General features: G+C 35.2%; 2 protein-coding genes across 6 annotated transcripts in view; one reads left to right on the forward strand and one right to left on the reverse strand.

Moving 5' to 3' along the window:
* Positions 1–1,296: 1,296 nt before the first annotated feature.
* MMADHC (metabolism of cobalamin associated D) lies at positions 1,297–19,317 on the reverse strand. Of its 2 annotated transcripts, XM_015110081.3 has the most exons (8): positions 19,240–19,317; positions 18,667–18,727; positions 13,767–13,911; positions 11,057–11,274; positions 8,033–8,138; positions 7,314–7,444; positions 2,946–3,032; positions 1,297–2,005 (listed from the first exon to the last, which is right to left on the reverse strand). In XM_015110081.3, exons 2-8 carry the CDS (start codon positions 18,673–18,675, stop codon positions 1,811–1,813), a joined length of 891 nt encoding a protein of 296 aa, XP_014965567.1. In that variant the 5' UTR covers positions 18,676–18,727; positions 19,240–19,317; the 3' UTR covers positions 1,297–1,810.
* The window catches only part of LOC144333309 (uncharacterized), a 263,646-nt gene continuing 262,814 nt past the window's right edge, over positions 18,725–19,556 (forward strand). For 3 of the 4 annotated variants that reach the window (XR_013401867.1, XM_077956552.1, XM_077956551.1), the window contains exon 1: positions 18,725–19,411. Coding sequence is in view for 2 of the 4 variants with exons in the window: in XM_077956552.1 (XP_077812678.1) it covers positions 19,130–19,411 (282 nt within the window). In the remaining 2 variants the exon portion in view is untranslated. Of the gene's footprint in view, positions 19,467–19,556 lie in introns of all 4 variants that reach the window. The other variant, XR_013401866.1, reaches the window with a different exon arrangement.

Raw genomic sequence — 19,556 nt, forward strand, 5'->3', positions numbered from 1 at the left:
ATGCACCGAGTTAGCCACCTAGAGGGAATAAGCATCATTTTCAATCCGTAAGTGACATTTCATAATTGTTAAAGCAAATGTTGAAATTTCAAGGGAACTTGTCTTAAAGAATGGTGCAAGGTAGGAAATGGCTGAATAAGCAAAATACACATTAGAAATAACGAGTGGTACAAGGTACTTGACCAAATTCTGTATTGTGTAAAACTGTCCTCTGTACTGTGGGATGTTCAGCACTAACCCTGTCCTCTACCTACTAAGTTCTGTAGCACAACTCCCCCATATCCCTCCAAATTGTGAAAACAAAAAATGTCTCCAGACATTGCTAAATTTCCCTTGAGGGTCAAAGCTGTCCCAATTCAGAAGCAATGAGGAAGCAAAAACTACGCAAACAAGTTTGATACCATATATGATAATAGAAAATAATTTCACAATGTTGAGTAAAAGCAGTCAGATACTGAACACATTATACAGTTTCATATATATATAAAATATATATATAGTGTGTGTACATATACATGTGTATGTGTGTATATCTATATATAAAGCATCAAAAGAGGCAAAACCAACCTATACTAAGGAAATCTGGACAGTGGTTCCTCATGGAAAGGGCAAGGGCTGGGGCATGTTAAGTACTTAGAAGGGAGCAGGATGAGTATGTCTGAGGTATTCTGTGTTTTGATCTGGGTGCTGGTTACATAGACAAAAATTTATTGAGGATATATGACGTGCATATATATACATACACTTTAATGTTATTCTAAATGCTGTGGCAATCACTACACTTCATCATTTCAAAATGAATGAAAACTTTCTAGCTCTAGATCATAAGCAACACCTCTTATCAAATGACATGTTAACTAAGCTAGGGGTTTTAAAACAAGGTGTGATTAAAAAGTTATCTCCATGTAGTCCTTTTCAAAACAGGCATTTCATGAAAAGACAGAAAAAATCTATTTCAATTCATTTTGTAGAAGTTACTTTTACTCCTTAGATCTGCCTATTTCTATTAGAAAAGGTTCAAAAATGAAAGATAATTCTTTTGAAGTTTCTAATGCTGTAAAAACAAGCCCCATCTCAAATGAGGCACCTCTGTAAAGTACTGCAGTTTCTGCCTATTGCTAAAATTGAAAATAGATTTGGCAGTTAAGGCATAGTTTTATTTATCTGTCTCAACTTAGGAGTTAAGAGAGAATTACCTTTTTTAGTAGGGATAAGGACAAGACTCGTGTGTTTAAAGATATATTATCCTTCTTCTTCTTTTCCTGAACATAAATTATTTCAAAGTAATACTCAGACTGGTACCACAACACTTTAATAGACAATAAAGATAATAGAAAATTTGAAAAAGTAAAGTCTACAATGAATCCAAAATTCTCAACTGCATTATTAAAAAGAACTTTAAAAAGATTAATACAGAAACTTAAGAATCAATAATGATGGTATTTTAAAAATATTGTAATGAAAACACACATTATTGTAACCAAATGTGTGATTTATTTTGGGAAGAAAATAATTAAAACTGAGGCCTTTTTCCAAAAACGGGGAGAAATAACAATAGCAGATCATACCCTGGTTACAAGCTAATTACCACATCCCATACAATGTGGATGTGCTCAATGTGTATTCAACGATATGAATAACGAAGATTTGCAATGTTAAAGTCCCAAATCACTTGCCAATGTTGTAAATTCATAAATGCTGAAATAAATACTTAGAAATAAGTCTATTTTAAAAACTTTAGTATGACAGTGTTTATAGATCAATCCAAAGATCACATACAAATAGTACAGCAAATAAATGGACATTTCTGCTAATTTCCACTTAATTTCTTCATAATATGGCTGTCTGGTGTTGCATTAGTGAAGATACTTCCTACAACTACATGGGTACCCCAGAGACTATGACGAATCACTTTACAGCATCCAAGGTCATCAACAGAGAATCCTAAATGTCGGTAGCGTTCGTCAGTTTCAAAAAGAGTGTTGTTTGTATATGGTCCAAAAAACTAAGGAAATAAAAATGAAGTATTTTCATTAGTAAGAAAGACATTTTAGTAATAATTTTTAGGTAAACATGACACCTATCTACTTTAATATTCCAAATATTTAAAAAACTAAGTAAGTAAAAAGTCACATGCAACACTTAAACTGCCTTAACACCCCTTTTCCCCAATTCCTATGCATTCCGGAAATGTGAAATGATCTAGCAAATTTCATGTTACCTAGAATCAAACACATACTATTGCACATCCTTTAAAGATGGAATAAACCTTAGACAATTATCTATAGTTCACCATCATTTTCAAGACAAGGAAACTAAAGACCAAGCAAGTTTTCCATTTCTCGATATCTTATTTGACTTTGAGAAGAAATGGTATATATTCCTATCTTAAGATTCAGAAAATGATTTGATTACTACTTGTTACTGAAAGATATATAAAATGTGACTACAGTGGTAGTTCAGTTATTTCTTCAAAGTATAACCTTATAAATGTTAATTTCCAAAAATTTACTGGTCTAAGTATTTATTTTTACCACCTGTATTTTAATCAATTAATAATTTAATCTAATCAATAATTTAATCAATTAATACTCTAATAATAATTATTTCTTCCTTACAGAAACTAGACTGTACCAATTTATAGTTTTCAAGTTATAAAAAGTAAACACACTTATGCAATGCAACTCAAATATATAATATCTACTAGTGAGAACAGAAAGTAAAAACATTTCTAATCAAAAAAATTGAAGTGATGGAGAAACTTAACTGTGAGTGATAGAGGTCTCTCAAAAGTTGTGAATTCCAGTGACTCACAGTAGTATTTATTTGGGTAAAATTGTGAGATTTTTAAAAAGTCTTAATCTATTACCAAAGTTAAAAACAAATTTTATAATAAAAATCATCTCTACTTCACATAATTTGATTTTCAAATGATAATTACTCACTGCCAAACCAGATGATGGGTCAATAAAGTCAGCCCAATATCCCTCAGCTCGAAGAGCGTAGCAAATTTCCTTAGCACCGTTGATGAACTGCATTGAAAGTCAAATAATATGCTTAAAGATAGCATTACTAGAGATTGTTTTATTTTTAAATAAAATTTTAAGTGACTATCTTGTTTCAGAAAAGAACTCAAGATTAATAAAAAATAAAAACCAACAGCAAATTAGACTATAAAAGCATAAGATTATTTTGACCATTCCAGAAGATTGTAAATACAACACTTTATTTTAAAAAGACTAAATTCTACACATTTTCTTTTGAATTCTTTCTTACTTTATGAACTACTTCTAATCAGTTCTATGCTACTAACTTCTGAATCTGTCATAAACTATCAACTATGGTTGCTATTTTCTATTATTACGGTGATAACAGATACAGGTAAAATACTAAATAGGTATTTTAATAGAAATAGGTAAAGGAAAACAAAATGCTCTTAGTGAAAAGATCTGAAACATTCATTTGTTTGAAAGAAAGTTGTTTAAAAACATTTACTTGTTTGTGTGTCCTTCAAAATACATCTATCTACTCACATAGTCATGAAATCATTCTGAAAAAACACATAAAAATAATATAACCTGGTAAATGGTGTACTTAAACAAGGTACTTGCTTTTCATTATATACTCTTCTCTATCTTTTGTATAGTGTACAATTACTACTACCATGTGCATGTATAAAAATTGTGGTCTTACCATCCTAATTTATAAGCTATTTTATTAGCTTTATCAGAAGTCTAAGTAGTGAAAAGACAGTAACAAATATTAAGACCAGATTACAATGTTGAAATAAAGAAGAGATCATGAATGTTTAAAAACAAGGGCACACAGCTACTCAGGAGGCTGAGGCAGAAGAATTGCTTGAACCCGGGAGGCAGAAGTTGCAGTGAGCCGAGATCACGCCACAGCACTCCAGCCTGGGCGACAGACAGACTCCGTCTCAAAAAACAAAACAAAACAAAAAAATCAAGGGCACAGTTCCACTTCTGGCCGTAACAGAGTTAACAGGTACTGAACTCGCAATCCTGTTGTAAAACTATAAAACTGATCAAAATACACAAGGTAACTATTTTTACACCCTGAACAACAGGTGAGACAAGACCTTTGAGAGAAGGGAAACAAATGAAAAAAATCCCCATATTTGCTCCAGCTTTCTGTCTGTGGACATTTGCCTGTCACAGGGCAAAGAACTAGAGCCCAAGCAAAATGATGTTGTCACTGGAGCTGAGGAGGTAGAAAGCAAGAGTTCGAGACAGCTGAGGCACCTGGGATTTGTAAGGCAAGGTACTGGAAATGAAGGAGATACATAAAATGGGCTCCTGAGTTAGGCTGCAGAACTATTCACCATAGTTTCTTAGCTAAGGGCTGAGCTGTGCACTCATGAGGCAAGATTCCGAGAGGCCTAGAGATCATGTGTCGTGCAGTGCTGGGAGACATGGATTTCCGACCCACCCAGAATGAAAAGACCTTACTGACTAATTGTGGTATTTCAGCTGAGATCTCCAAAAGTCCAAGCCTTAAATCAAGACTTTATTGTAATTCAGAGGTTAGTAAGCTACTGTCCAAGGGCCAAATCTGATCTGGTGCCTGTTTGGATAAACAGTTTTAGTGGACACAGCCATGGCAATTCATTTACATATTGTCTACAGATGCTTTAACAACACAGGGGTAGAGCTGGGTAGCTGAGACCCTAAGGCCTATAAAAGCTAAAATATTTACTATTTGGCCCCTGTTAAACAAATTTTATGGGAGCTCCTTGTTTTGGACTAGCCTCCTGCACTAGGTCGCAGGAGATGAGACCAAACCAGAATGGAGTCACTCATGCTAGGTACTGCCTAATCTAACTGAATTCTGAAACAGACTAGTTTTCAAACAAACAACAAAAAAACCAAGATTCACAGCAACCAATCAGAATGGGCCTAGTTTACCTGAGCCAGCATAAGAAAGCCACCTGTGTTTTAACCCTATGAGGAAAGTAACTTTGAAAGGAATAATCTGCTTCTCGTTTCCTATTGCTGCTTTCTCCAGCTCTTTGCCGTGTATAAAGCCAGCCTCCTCTGCTTAACTGTTTGTAACAATCTATTTTACAGAATGAGGCGTTGCTTGATTCTAGAATTTCAAATCAAAACCAATTAGATCTTTAAATTTGTGATAATTTGTCTTTTAACACCCCTTCCAGAAAAAGTTAGTTGACCTAAGGTAACTTCTCTCTTAATACTTTCTTGTAAACTAACAATAACCATTAAGATAATACTGTATTCTTTAGGTTATCTTCCATATTTAATATTTATTGCTGTATTTTATTAATCCTCACAATTCTTAAAAATAGGAAAACTACTGAATATGGCTTAGAAAACAGTCATTAGAATGTATTTCAATTTAATGAACAGATGTATCATACATAAACTACAAGGAGAGCAAAACAATGCAATGCAATCAAATGTTTACAAAGGTTAACTGAAAGAATCTCAAATTAACACAAAGCTGAAGTATTTTTCTTAGGATTTCTGTTCACCAACACTGACATCTGCTGGAATAAATTAGAATAGATTTAAACCATAAAATATCTAATATTTACTTGGAGAGCTAGGTGTGGTTCCAAAATAATCACGAAGAAATCTTTAATCAAAAAAATCTTTTTTCACAGAAAATAAAATAGCTTCAGTCATTATCAAATTAAAACTCTCAAGTTGAAGCATGTTGCCATTCAAAGCCCTGAAACTGGTTATAGGAAACTAACTTAGAACTATACTGGAGTCACTATCAAATTAGGTTCAGAATCTTAAACTGACCAAAAATTAAAACTAACGCAATATACATGTGATAATATTCTAGCACTTCAATGATAGTGATGAGTATATATTTACTAAGCATTATTTTAATATGTAAATAGAAAATATCCTACGCCTCTCTATAACTTTTGTTAATCACTATATAATATGCTTGTGATTGTTAAAAACCACACAAAATCTATTAGCAGCTATATGACATTTAAATGTGAAATTATAATATTGCTGAATATGTAAATTACAATACTTTTACAAATAAAAACCATATATCTAATCTGAAAGAAAACATAAAATAATTCCTAATATCCTGCATAGAAATCACTAACGGGATTTTTAAATTCAAGTTAGTGACTTGAACCCCTTAGCTAACCTGAGTTGGAAAGAACTGCTAACACCCAGGGTAAGCTAGCATGACAGTTTATATACTAGAACAATCTTTTTGGTGGGCAAATTGGAAGTGTCTTATCAAAATTTAAAAGGTAGATAGATACACACTGATTCAGCAACTCTCTATTTAGGAATCTATAGATATTAGCATGCATAAAAGTATTTGTAAAAAGATTGTCACTGCTTGTTGCCTATAATAGCAAAAGTTGGATTTTAAACTTATAAATGACTAAGAAACTTCTTTTATAAGAGATGGGAGGTCTCACTTTGTTGCTCAGACTGAAGTGCAGTGGCACCATCAAGGTTCACTACAGCTCGACCTCTCAGGCTCCAGTGATCTGCCACCTCAGCCTCCAGAGTAGCTAGGACTACAGGTGCGCAACACTACACTTGGATAATTTTTTTTTTGTAGAGACAGGGTCTCACAACATTGCCCAGGTTGGTCTCAAACTCCCGGACTCAAGCAATCCTCTGGCCTCAGCCTCCCAAAGTGTTGGAATTATAGGTGGGAGCCACTGCACCTGGTTAAAATTCTTAAATAATTTAAAAAGTTTATGGTTTACCCATGTGATATAATGCTATGCAGATTTTATAAAGAATGAAATATATCTATGTGTAAGTATGGAAACATGTCAAAGCATACTTTAGGTTAAAAGCAAAACACAGAAAAAAACGTGGGTAAACATTATTATACTGTTATTGTATTGCATACTGTTACTGTTTACTCTTGGAGAGAGCTGGCATAATTTTCACTCATTATTTGACATGTTCTAAGCCCAGGAGAAAGGGAAGATGGGGAGATAAAGGGGGAGATGGAGGAGGAGGGGGAGGGGGAGGCTGAGGGGAGAAGGATAAAGAGTTAATTTTACCTTTTTGTCATTTTCCAAATTTTCCAAAATAAGACTTTTAAAAAATAAATTGAGGAAAGTAATAAACAGAATCTAAATTTTTAAGGATACTAAAAAAGCACTTTTATTCTCAAAAAAAAGGTAAGTCCTTTAGCATTACAACACTTTGGAGGAAAATGAATAAAGGGTGGAAATGACCTTTAAATGACCTTAAAAAGTCATCATTTTAAGACACTGGTTCACTGTTACTTAGTGACCATAAAATTAAATTATTAGCAATTGAAAGAATTACCTTTTCTAAGAGCACTTCTCTTTCAATTTCTACTTCTTCACTCCAAACAGTCATATCATTCTTAGTTTTCTGTGTTACAGTCAGAATCAGTAGTTTGCTATTAGCTACTTCTGGAAACAGTGATTCAAAATCTACAAATAAGAATAAATATTCCAGGTAGAAAAGAATTTGATTTTTAAAGAACAAATTTTTAAAGAAGGTTAAAAGTACTTCTTTAGAAAAATGCTGATTAAGTAAAATTACTGTGGCATTAGATTTTTATAAATGTATATTATTTTTGAAAAGGGTAAAATTAAACTTAGTTTTGTTTACTTCTGCTTTTGTTGGATGAACTGAAATATTACTACCAACAATCCTGAAGGGTAAGTAGGATTACACATTATTTGGGGTTAATATAATTTTCAAAAATGCCTACTAAGATTTTTCAGTATTATATTAACTCATAAAATTATAACTCTAATAATCACCCAGGAGTAAAAATGACTTTAATTTACCCTTAGGAAAAAAGTTATAAAAATTTTACTCTTCCTATCTAATGGCAGCATGAGGTCAGATGTCACAGGACATTTGAAAGCCTTTATCTTGGTCATGTAATCACTTACAGCCAGATACAGTAAAATATAATATTAAGGTATAGAGCATTCCAATTTCTATAGAGGACATTATTCAACATATTAAAAAATTAGTAACAGTGTTTCAAAATATAAAGCATGACGTACCTTTTCGCAGCAATTCTGGACATGTTTGTATTGCACACTCTACTCTGGCACTTTCAAAGTAAGTTTCTGCACTGTTAATTTCTTGTTCAACAGGTGCATCATTACCCTAAGGAGAACAAGGATGTAAGTCAACAAAATCTGGAGTTCAAATAGAACGGTATCTTGCCTGTTATAAACTTGTCTTCCTTAGAAAGCTTTTTGTTTGTTTTTACAAATAATTATAATCTATCTGGGAGGTGAGGTAATGATGTTTTTTCATTTACTCAAACTTTTCTCTACAATGAATATAAGATTTGGAAGTTCAAAAAATGTGAATACAGCAGATCATGACTATATAAATATACTGATATTCTAAAACTTGCTATGAACAGAAATTGGCTAAGTAACTAAAATGCCATAATGTGTCTCATAATGTTACGTCTTCTATTTTATGGTAATATATTTAATTATCTTTTCTTCTATAATCTGTAAAATGGGGATAATGATACTAACTTACAAGATACATGACTAAATAATACAGCCTCTCCTACAGGAAGAGCTTAGAGGCTTTTATTCAACTGAAATTTACTGAGAGCCTACTATACATCAGGCACTATGACAGGAGAAGGCACTGCAATGGTAAAAAATTCAGTCCTTACTTTCAGCGATTTCAGGCCTAATAAAAAAAAAAAGCACAAGCAAATAAATGCAATTCAATATGACAAGTGCTATCGAGTTACGAATAAAGTCTTCTAGGGGCACAGATGAGGAAAAAACACTTTGCTGGGAAGAATCAGGAAATGACTGAAATGGTGATATTTGAGCTACAAGTTAATGTATCTGACAGGTAAAAAATAGATGGTATAGAGATTATGAATTCAGGAGGAAAAACAGTGCAGCAAAAGACAATAAAGTGCAAAGACACAGAATGTTGTATTCAAGAAAAATGGCAAGTATGTTGTGGCTGGAGTACAGAGGGAATAGGAAGTAGTGGCAGATAAGGTGGGAAGGATAAGGGATCAAAATTGTGAAATGCCATTTATTCAGCATTAAGAAATTTGGACTTTAGTCTACAGGCAATGAGAAACAGCAATATCAAATGCAAAAATTAGCCAGGAATGGTAGCATATGCCTGTAATCCCTGCTCGTTGGGAGGGTGAGGCATGAGAACTGCTTGAACTTGGGAGGCAGAGGTTGCAATGAGCCAAGATCGTGCCATTGCACTCCAGCCTGGGCAACAGAGCAAACCTCTGTCTCGGAAAAAAAAAAAAAAAAAAAAAAAAAAAAATCTTGTGGGCTAGAGATTATTACTATCCTCATTTGACATATAAAGAAACAGGAGTGGCCAGGCATGATGGCTCACGCCTGTAATCCCAGAACTTTGGGAGGCCGAGGCAGCCGGATCACGAGGTCTGGCGATCGAGACCATCCTGGCCAACACGGTGAAACCCCACCTCTACTAAAAATACAATAATTAGTCGGGTGTGGTGGTGCGCGCCTGTAATCTCAGCTACTCAGCAGGCTGAGGCAGGAGAATCACTTGCACTAGGGAGTCGGAGGTTGCAGTGAGTCAAGATCGCACCACTGCACTCCAGCCTGGTGACTTCATCTCAAAACGAGATGAAGCGAGACTTCATCTCGAAACAAAAAAACAAACAAAACGACAACAACAACAAAAAAGAAACAGAAGCTTAGAAAGGTTAAGTATTTTCCTCGAGGTCACAAAATTAAGTAAGCTGCAGAGTCAATCTTTGAACCCAGATTTATTCTATCTTCATTGTGTGTCATGCTATAATGACTCTAAAAATCCAGGTAAGACAAACAGGCCTTGAACTCTGGCAAAGAATTGAAAGGACACTAATATTTTAGGAGCAACTTGAGAGGAAAAAAGTGATGTGATTTTTATATTATTTATAGTGATATGATGGAGAGAGAAGGTTGGTGTTCTAAGTTTTATCTTAGGAGAAAGGGGAGGATGGTTATTCCACTAACAGTATTGGTTATACGGGAGTTAGAACAGGTTTTTAAGGGAAAAAAAAAAAATATTACTTCAGTATTAAACACACAAAATCTGGGGACTTGCGAGACATCCAAACAAAGATGGTTCAGTAGGCATATAGAAATATAGAACTGGAAATGTCAGAAAGAGAAATACTGAATTAGAAATTATAAAAACATAGACTGTGGAGGAGCCAACGGATTAAGTGTCCAAGGGGTGATTCAAATGAGAAGTTGTAGGACAGAAACTTAGGGGAAATGTAATTTAATTGACAGACAGGAAGAACAAGAAGCCAAGAAGGCTGAGAAGGAATTATCTGATAAAAACATAGGACTGGTCAACTGTGTCTCAGTGTCAGGTCATCTAATATAACTCAAAAGTAAGGAATTGCTGCTGCTTATAATATGGCTTTGATTAAAAAAAAAAAAAAAAAACTCAGCCTAAAACTATGCAAAAATATGAAAAATGATAAACATCAGGGGTTTGACAGGAACCCTGAATTGCATGTAGCTTTCCACTTTAAACAATCACAAATGCAAGTTAAAAATGTTTAAAAATGAAGAAAAAAAAACCAACCTTTAAGAAATTATTTAAGAAAAAATAAACTTATGAAACTGGGTCCTTTTTATTATTATATCTGAACAATTTCAGAGATCTCAAATTTTTCTTAAGCTTTTAAATGGCTAGAGGAATACAGAACCAGTTGGAATCAGATCCATGTACAAATTTAATTGCCATTTATTAAAAGTGAAAAACAGGAAACCTAAATTTCCAGTATATAGATATAATTACATTATATCTATACTTAAAAACATATTTTTGAAGAAATATTTAAAAAATATTATAATCTACAGTACAAAAATTATATAGCAAACACTTTGTAGAGGACAATGCCAAGTCTTCCAAAGCTATATATGCTGTTTTTGTATACACAGGTATTCGAATTGATTTTTAACTTTTTCAACAAAAGTAATATGCTTATAATAATCAAGAGTAATATAGCATTAACAATCAGGAAACCACAATAAATGTTACCAACAATTTACCTGAAATTCATTCACATACTGTGCCATCACAAACTCATGTCTTTCACTTGATAAAGGTTCTGCTAGAACATCAGGCAAAGTTTTATGAACCAGGCTTTTCTTCTGTGAAGAAGTCCCATTGAGGTGACAATCAAAACCTATGTTCCCAGGAAGCTGGAACCTCTGATCTTGAGGTCCGAAGGGTCCCATAGTTTCATCAGGCCACACTGTTCGAGAGCCTGAAGAGAAACAACAAAAGGAACAGTTTCTCCTTAATAGTCAAGTATATTGGTAGACTGAAAGAATGTTCTTCTTAAAATTATGTATATTTTTATCTAAAAGATCTTTAAAATCTGTTTTCCTGTGTGAATATAGATAGTTTCCTATTGTTTCCAAAACACTAATCAAAGCAACTGATTGACAGATTACAGGCAAGTCTGTTATTAGGGGAAAGACTGAATAAAATAATCCATACTAAGAAATGCTTGAATGTCATTAAAAAGAAGACAATAAACCTTTACATACTGACACTGAATGAAATCCAGGATACAATGCATTAAAAGAAAAAGCTAAGTCAAAGAACAGCATGTATAATAACATTTACATCCTCATATTTGTGTATTGTTTTGTTCTGTTTTGTTTTTGAGACAGGTCTCTGTCATCCAGGCTGTAGTACAGTGGTGTGATCGCAGCTCACTGAAGCCTTGACCTCTGCGGTCCACCTCAGCCTCGCAAGTAGCTGGAACCACAGGTGCACACCAAAATGCCCCAGCTAATTTTGTTTATTTTTGGTAGAGACAAGGTCTCCTCCTCCCTCAGCCTCCCCAAGTGTTGGGATTATAGTCATGAGCCACTGTGCCAGGCCCATGTTTTTAAGTAAAGAGAAGATCTAAAATGAAAGACGCTAAACTTAGTAATGGTCGTCTGGAGAGGGTCATTCTGCTGCTGTTATCTGGTGGCACAAAACATGAATGGGAAAAAAATTATGCATCACGTGACCTAATGCTCTGTTTACCAGCCACGTGAGTTAACATGGATTGCAAATACAGAACAAACCACATTACTTTATTCACTTAAAACTTAAAAACAATACTAACTTACAAAAAATTCAAAAAGATTCAGAAGAGAATAAAGTAGAAAATTAAACTAAAAATTACCCAGAGTAGCGATCCGGGCTTACAGAAACAGGGACAACTGCTATGCTTATTACTTAGCAATAAAAATAGATATTTAAAAATATCCTGTCAGAGAACTAAGTAACTGAAAATGGCTATGTCAGTATGGCTGCCTCATTCCTAGATCATGAGCCACCATATCCCTCTTCCACACTTAGGGCATACATCGCCCATCAATCATGGAACCATTTCCTGCTGAACCCAGACGATGTCTCAAGATTCTCAACATAAACTCTAGTCCAATGCTTCTCAAACTCTAAAGACGTACTTAAGATACATCTGGGATCTAGTTTAAATGCAGATTCTGATTTAACAGGTCTTGAGTGGGGCTCAAGATTTTGCATTTCTAACAAGCTCCTAAATAATACTGATGCAGATCATGTTGAATAACAAGGCTCTATACAGACAGCCACTAATGACTACTCAAGTCACTTCCCAAGAGAAAACCTGTTAGCTATTTTTGAACAAGATGGTTTTTAAAGGTCTAACAATCTCTAGTTCTCTTTACAGAAAACACACGTCCCATATTAATAGTAGATTTGGGCAGTGGATTTGACCGTATGTTTACTGGTCATTTTAGGTTTTCTTTTCTGGGAAAGGCCTATTCATGTCCTTTTGTTTTCTGATTTTTCCTTCAGGTTGTCTTTTCCTATTGATCTATTACAAATTCTTTATATATTCCAGATACCAATCCCTTACATAATTTGAATGGCAAATCTTTCATTTATTATAAATATATGGTTAGTCTTCAGGTGATGTAAATTGGGGAGTAGTCAGAGAGTTAGAAAACTTGAGCAGGATGGACGGCTCTGAATGCTCAAGTGAACTTAAATTACACTGTAAGTAATGTGTGCCACGAAAAAACGATTCCATGTCCAATATCTTTGGGACACATTAGGTTAAGTTTCTAAGAGTCTTTAATATTTTAGTGTGCATTATAAGCCTCCAAGACAGGAATATGGCATATAGCATTTCTCAAACTTACCTACCACAGAGACTATCCCCCCTACCCCCACTTTTTCTTTTTAACCTTGAATAATGCTTCATGGCTTGACGTTAGTCTGGGAACTACTGCTGAAAGCAATGAAAGGTAACAGGTTTTTCAAGAAAGTGATGTGGTTAAAATATTTTAGAATGATTAGCATGGTAGCGGTGTACCAAACAGATGAGAAGAAATAGACTTTGTAGAAAGCAGGTAAGTTAAATAAACACTAACACATAAAAAGTACAAGGTACACTTATGAAATTTAGCAAAGAATGGGAAGAAATAATAATATGGTTTAACAGGACCAAAAGGAGATTTGTTTCAGGGAAGACTCTATGTTTGAAGATAGAAAAAGTTTAAGAAGTTTTAGAAACCAGTACTTATTCTTTCTTCCTTTTTTATACTGTAGCTTTCTGACATAAATATAATTAGGCAGAGCTGTGATTCATTTTCAACAGAATAAACACAACTTCAGAAAAATCCATTAAGCCTTAAGAAGAAATATTAGAGGAAATACAACTAGAAATGTTTTGAAACAATTATAAGTAAAGCAATAACAACTTTCACTTGCATATATCTGGAGGTGCAGCGGCCACATGAGACTCATCCGAACCTGACGATCCTGCAGTCGAAAAGGCTCTGGGATTGACAACCCTTTTAACTAAAGAGCAAAATCCTGGGAGATAGGAAACCAGTCTGGCTCTGTTACAAAGCACCTAAAAATGACACAAAATTAAAATTATTTCTTCTGAATATAAATGTTATACTTACATAGACAATCTCTGGCAAATCTTCACACTGCAAGGTTCTTTTAAAAACCAACATTCTACTTTTACTGAACACCTACTATATGACAAGCATTATGTATATTTGTAATTTTAAAACTAAAAATAAATATTGAAAAAAAACAAGTAATGAGTTAGTTTGGGTAAAAGTCTATGTACTTTTCAATAAATGCTAGAATTCAAGAGTGTCACACATGAGAGAATAGACATCTAAAAGTTGTCTTACTTAAACACACTAAAAAGGTAGCACAACGAAGAAGATTCTTCTATCCTCAATAAAGAACTCTCAAAACATCTCTTTGGACCAAAATCTGTCACTTTCGAACTTTCCTCTCTTCTTTTACTGCTATAAATTATACTAATTCTCTCCCATACTGTCCTTTCATTGTGGTTTCACGGCAATGTCTGCTTTTCTCCATTTCAGCACATCTCTTTGTGGTACATTTTTTTTCTACTTGTATGTTCACTTACTAGACTGTGAGATCACGTATTACAATGGATGAATGTGTAAATATCTTTCATTCATAAATTTTTTCACAAAGTACTTGGGTCAGAACAATTTAATGCAGGGATTGGCGAATGATTTCCCAATACAGCCCACTGTTTTGGTAAATAAAGTTTTACTGTAACATAGCCATACTAATTTATGTATTGCCTATGGTCACTTTCCCACCACAATGGCACAGTTAAGTAGTTACAAGAGAGATTCTATGGCCCACAAAGTCTAAAATATGCACTATCCGGATATTTGTATTAAAAAACACACACACACTGGCAACTCTCAGTTTAGTGAAAAAGATATTAAGAACAAACACCAATTCATCTGTGAAATGCTATGAAAAGATTTGAATAATTATTAAGAAATCTTTGGGAGAAAAGGTAATTAATTTCATGGAGGATATACTAAGCTTTGAAGACAATAAAAATTTGCTTGGGAAAAGGTGCATTTCAACCAGTGACTTTCAGGAACAAAGGAATAGAGACATATTTCAAAGAGTGACAAATTCAGTGAGGGTAGGTATAAGAATGCAATAAAAAAAAGGTTTGAAATTGAACTTATGGGCAACTATATAAGACTGTATATTTAACTCAGATGGTAAAGGGCTTGTTACATCAAGATAGTCAGAATTTTAATTTGTAGGCAGGAAAGAGTCAGAGTAAACTGGCAAAAACAAAGGCTGTTTCAAGAAATGTACCACTAAGGGCGGTATAAAAAATGGACTGGAGGAGCAGTAGAGAGGTGGTGTGAAAATTAGTTACTAGGATATTGGAAAAATCCAGCCATCTAACACTTGAGAATTATTCTATTTCCCTTTCACAAAGTACAGTATTCTAAAATTCAACCTATTTTTTCCTTCCACCTTTTCACCGTTAAGTATAAGAGTGCATCCTAACTGGTCTTTTTGTCTTTCTGACATAATTTCCTACAAATTTCCCCTCACTTCCCTTACTCTACTCTTCAATCACATAAAAATATCTCCCCGACATTTCCCATATTTCTCTTCATTCTTTATACTGCCGTAAGATTTCTTCTAGAAGATACTGTTTCCTTATCGTTCTAGAAAATTCTAGCAAATTCTTACTTTTTAAGACCTGTATAAATATAACCTCCTTGGTGATACGTGTCTCCAAAGAATTCTGTCTGCCTAAAATTTAAACAGCCTCTCTTGGGGTCTGTACCCAACATGCCCAAAGAAACAAAAATGGTAATTACTTGGCTTTTTACTTACAAACAAACTCAGACTTTTGGGTGTTTATATATTACAAATTTACCTTTACAACTAAAGATATTTAAGAGAATGCACCCAAGATCTAAAGGAATCTAAAATTTCAAATTCCAAAAATATTTTCAGCAAGGGCTCAAAATAAGCAGCAGCAAAATAAAAGATTACCTGAAGGGGACAATATTTGAGAGCATGTAACAGTAATAATCAATTGATGTTGGACACTATGGGTCCAAGTTCTATAGTAAGTGCTTTACATATACATTGTTTTATTTACTTTCCATAACAATTCTATACACTGTTATTAGGACTAGTTCCAGGATGATTAATCTACAATCTGCGATCATTCACATCGTTTCACAAGCAAAAAACAGAAGCAAAAGGAAGATCATCCAAATTATTTCAAAAATTGCCTATTATTAATTATTATTTCAGCCTGTCTATCAAGGCCATTAGATTATATTTTGACATTCTTTTCTTGGTGATACAACTTTTAACAAAAGTTACATAATTACTAGTTTTGTTCCTAGCCTAAGAAAATCCAATCACCAAATTTCATTTTAATGGCAAAATAAACCAGTATCTAAATTGCCTACTGAAAGGGACAGTTGATGACAGTACTAATCTGTTTCAAATCTTACCCGTTAACCTGTAAGATTCTCAAATCTTGGGCGGGTGCAGTGGCTCATGCCTGTAATCCCAGCACTTAGGGAGGCAAAGGCGGGTGGATTACCTGAGGTCTAGCCTGGCCAACATGGTGAAACCCTGTCTCTACTAAAAATACAAAAAAAGACAATTAGCCAGGCGTGGTGGTGAGTGCCTATAATCCCAGCTACTCGGGAGGCTGAGACAGGAGAACCAACTGAACCCAGGAGCCAGGCTTGCAGTGAGTGGAGATCCTGCCATTGCCCTCCAGCCTGGAAAACAAGTGTGAAACTGCATCTCAAAAAAAAAAAACAAAACCTCAAATCTCTAATTGTGGAAGTGGAGTATTTTCTGACCACCTGACAGATTTTATGACTGGTTTAGCTGGTGAACATAATAAAAAGTAATTGCCAAAAAGCAAGACAAAATTACAGCAGAGACTTCATTCTAGTTTGAGGGTAAGTACATATTTTATATATGATTAAATTCAAACTTCTAGACTTAGGAAGATGACATGCTATTATGTTTTAACTTTAAAATCCTTATTAGTATATAAAAAGAAAGTGCCTTTTGTGCACTGCCTTTGGACTAGGTTCTGCTTTTGATCATGTGAGAAAATACAGTCTGTACAAAAACTAAAAACTGGTAGTTTATGCAGTGCATCCAAATCTATCCAGATATTTTTTGCAGCCCCCAGTGTTGCAAGATATTTGAATTAAATACAAACATTGAGTAATTGAAATATTTACACAAAAGGTCCAGAAATTTGGCTCTTCCTGAAAACTCAGAAGACCTGGCAGTATTGGACTCACATAACCAAATGGCATTAGTTAGCAACAAATCATTGTGGCTAAGGGAAGGCTGCTCCCCTTTTAACAGCAAGGCTTTGTCATAGTCCCCATGAAGGCATCTTAATTTACCTGTCTAGACTCTGAAACATCAACATTTTTGCCCCTTGTTATGAAACACCTATCTGCATATTTCATTAGTAACATCCATCCAGAATTTACAATCCATATAAATTAGCACAAAAATTGTTAACGTACATTTGGATACTGAAACTTAAAATTTACTTTAATATGAACTTCTTTCTAACAAAAGACTTACAAAAGGATCTTCCCTACTGAACTATTATAATTTATTCATTTAAACCAAAATAAAACCAGGTCAAATAATAGCTTTCTATTCTACTTCAATTAATTTCTCTCCTTTGAAAGTGCCACATACTTCTTTTACAGCATTCTTTTTCTGTGCAGGTTACGGGCAGGCAAAAATTCACCGTAGAACTTGGCCAAGACTAGTAATCTACTCTTATGACTTGTCTCTACAGTCACACTTTAGACTTAATATATCATGTTCAATTACAGAAATACCATCCTGGCTAACTGCTGCCATATAAGTCTTCCTAGTACACAGCTCTAAGTGAATAATCACAATTTAAGGAATAAAGTCTAAATTACTGAGTTCGGCATTCAAGGTTCTCATTTACTTGGTACCAACCTCACAATTCAACCTTATCTCCCACTTATCTCTTTCACACATCTTACATTTAGGTTAGCAGGGAGCAATGACTTTTTAATTTTTCAGAGGGGTAGGCGGGGTGGGGAGTTCTATGAATATACCTTCCTGTCCTTCCCGCTCATATTTTAGACTATACAAATCTCACCCATCTTTCAAACCTTTCAAAAGTTAAATGTTTCCCTCATGAAGTGATCCCAAACTCCTCTCCACAAAGCCTTGAATCTGCATTGCACCTTTGTGTACGTTCTAAAAAAATTATTACTTTATACTTTAATTGTAGCTGTTTTTATATATGTCTTATGACCGCTACATATGAATTCTATAGATAGGATGTGTCTAATCACTGGAAAGTTACAGTCAATAAATATCTTTGGTGTGTGAGAGTATCTCCTGTTCTTATTTTGTAGGATTTGGAAGGTCACTTCCAATACAGAAACTGTTGAAAAGAAAAGAAAAGAAAAGAAAAAAACACCCTTCAGTTTAGCTAACCCAAAAGATAAAAAAGGGCCTAAACATAGATTCTAATATTTACTGAAACGCTGTATTTAAAAATACCGAAAGGGTGCTTGAATTTCCACATCTGTACAAGTCAAATTGTATAAGTGTATTTGCAGTGAAAAGAATGCTACCACCTTCAAAGCATAACACAATTTCACACCACTTGCTTCCCCTGACATTTTTGATACATTGTCTAACACTATGCCACCCAATGCCATCATAATTAAACCTGTTCTTTCATTTCCTAACATTCCCAAACTAGTTTACTATGCTGATTCTTAGGAGATAATGTACTCACATTGGCCATCTCCACTGGAGAGGGCAGTTCGCAAAATAGCTTTCCTTTGGTAAAGTTATTCCTGGGAAAGAACACAACAAAACAGACGAGTGACCGATTAAACTCCAACAACAGACAACTGAGGTAACGTCCACTTCGGAGGTGTGTCCTCCACCACGTCAGGACCAAAGTCCAAGCTCTCCCCGTACCCTAAGGAGGCCAGAACTCGCCCCCATACCGGGCACAGATCCCCCGGCCCGGAGCGGGCACTGCAGCTCAGAGCCCTTCCGGTTTACAGCCGCGGAAAATAAACTCGGACCAGATCGGGGCGGGGAATGGGGGCTGGGCGGCCACAATTCAGTCCCGGGAATCGAAGCGGCTGCTTTAATAGAGGTTGGGGCTGCATAACAACAGCTCCAGGCAAAGCTTCCGGCTAAGCTGAAGGATGAGGAAGCAGAAAAGAGACTAAAGACAGAGGGACAGGATGGCTGGGGACAACGACAGGGACCCAGTGAAAATACAGGCAATACCGAGGGCTGTAGCCCTAACACGAGCAAGTTTGGAGGGGCTAACGTGGGCGGAAACCGTCCGTACCAGGCACCACCACTGTCCCCAGCTGTCCCAGAACCAGACTCTTCCTGCCGTTAAAATGGCGGCGGCGACTGCAGCTGTGGTAGCGCCTACGCTGGCGGTGACCAGGCAGAAGAAGTTGCTGCTGAGCGCGTCGATGCGAAGGATCGCCGAACCGATGATGCGCACGCGCAAAGTAGGCCTACGTGGAACCGACCTGTCACTGGGTTAAACGCATGGGAGGAGAAAAGGTGGGGCGAGGGTGATTTGGGTGGATGGAGAGGAGGGCTCCCAACCTGCGTTAGGCGGTCAATTAACCTTCATGAACTCCTTGATGCGTT

Source organism: Macaca mulatta, chromosome 12 (genome assembly GCF_049350105.2).
Source record: "Macaca mulatta isolate MMU2019108-1 chromosome 12, T2T-MMU8v2.0, whole genome shotgun sequence".
Taxonomy (NCBI): Eukaryota; Metazoa; Chordata; class Mammalia; order Primates; family Cercopithecidae; genus Macaca; species Macaca mulatta.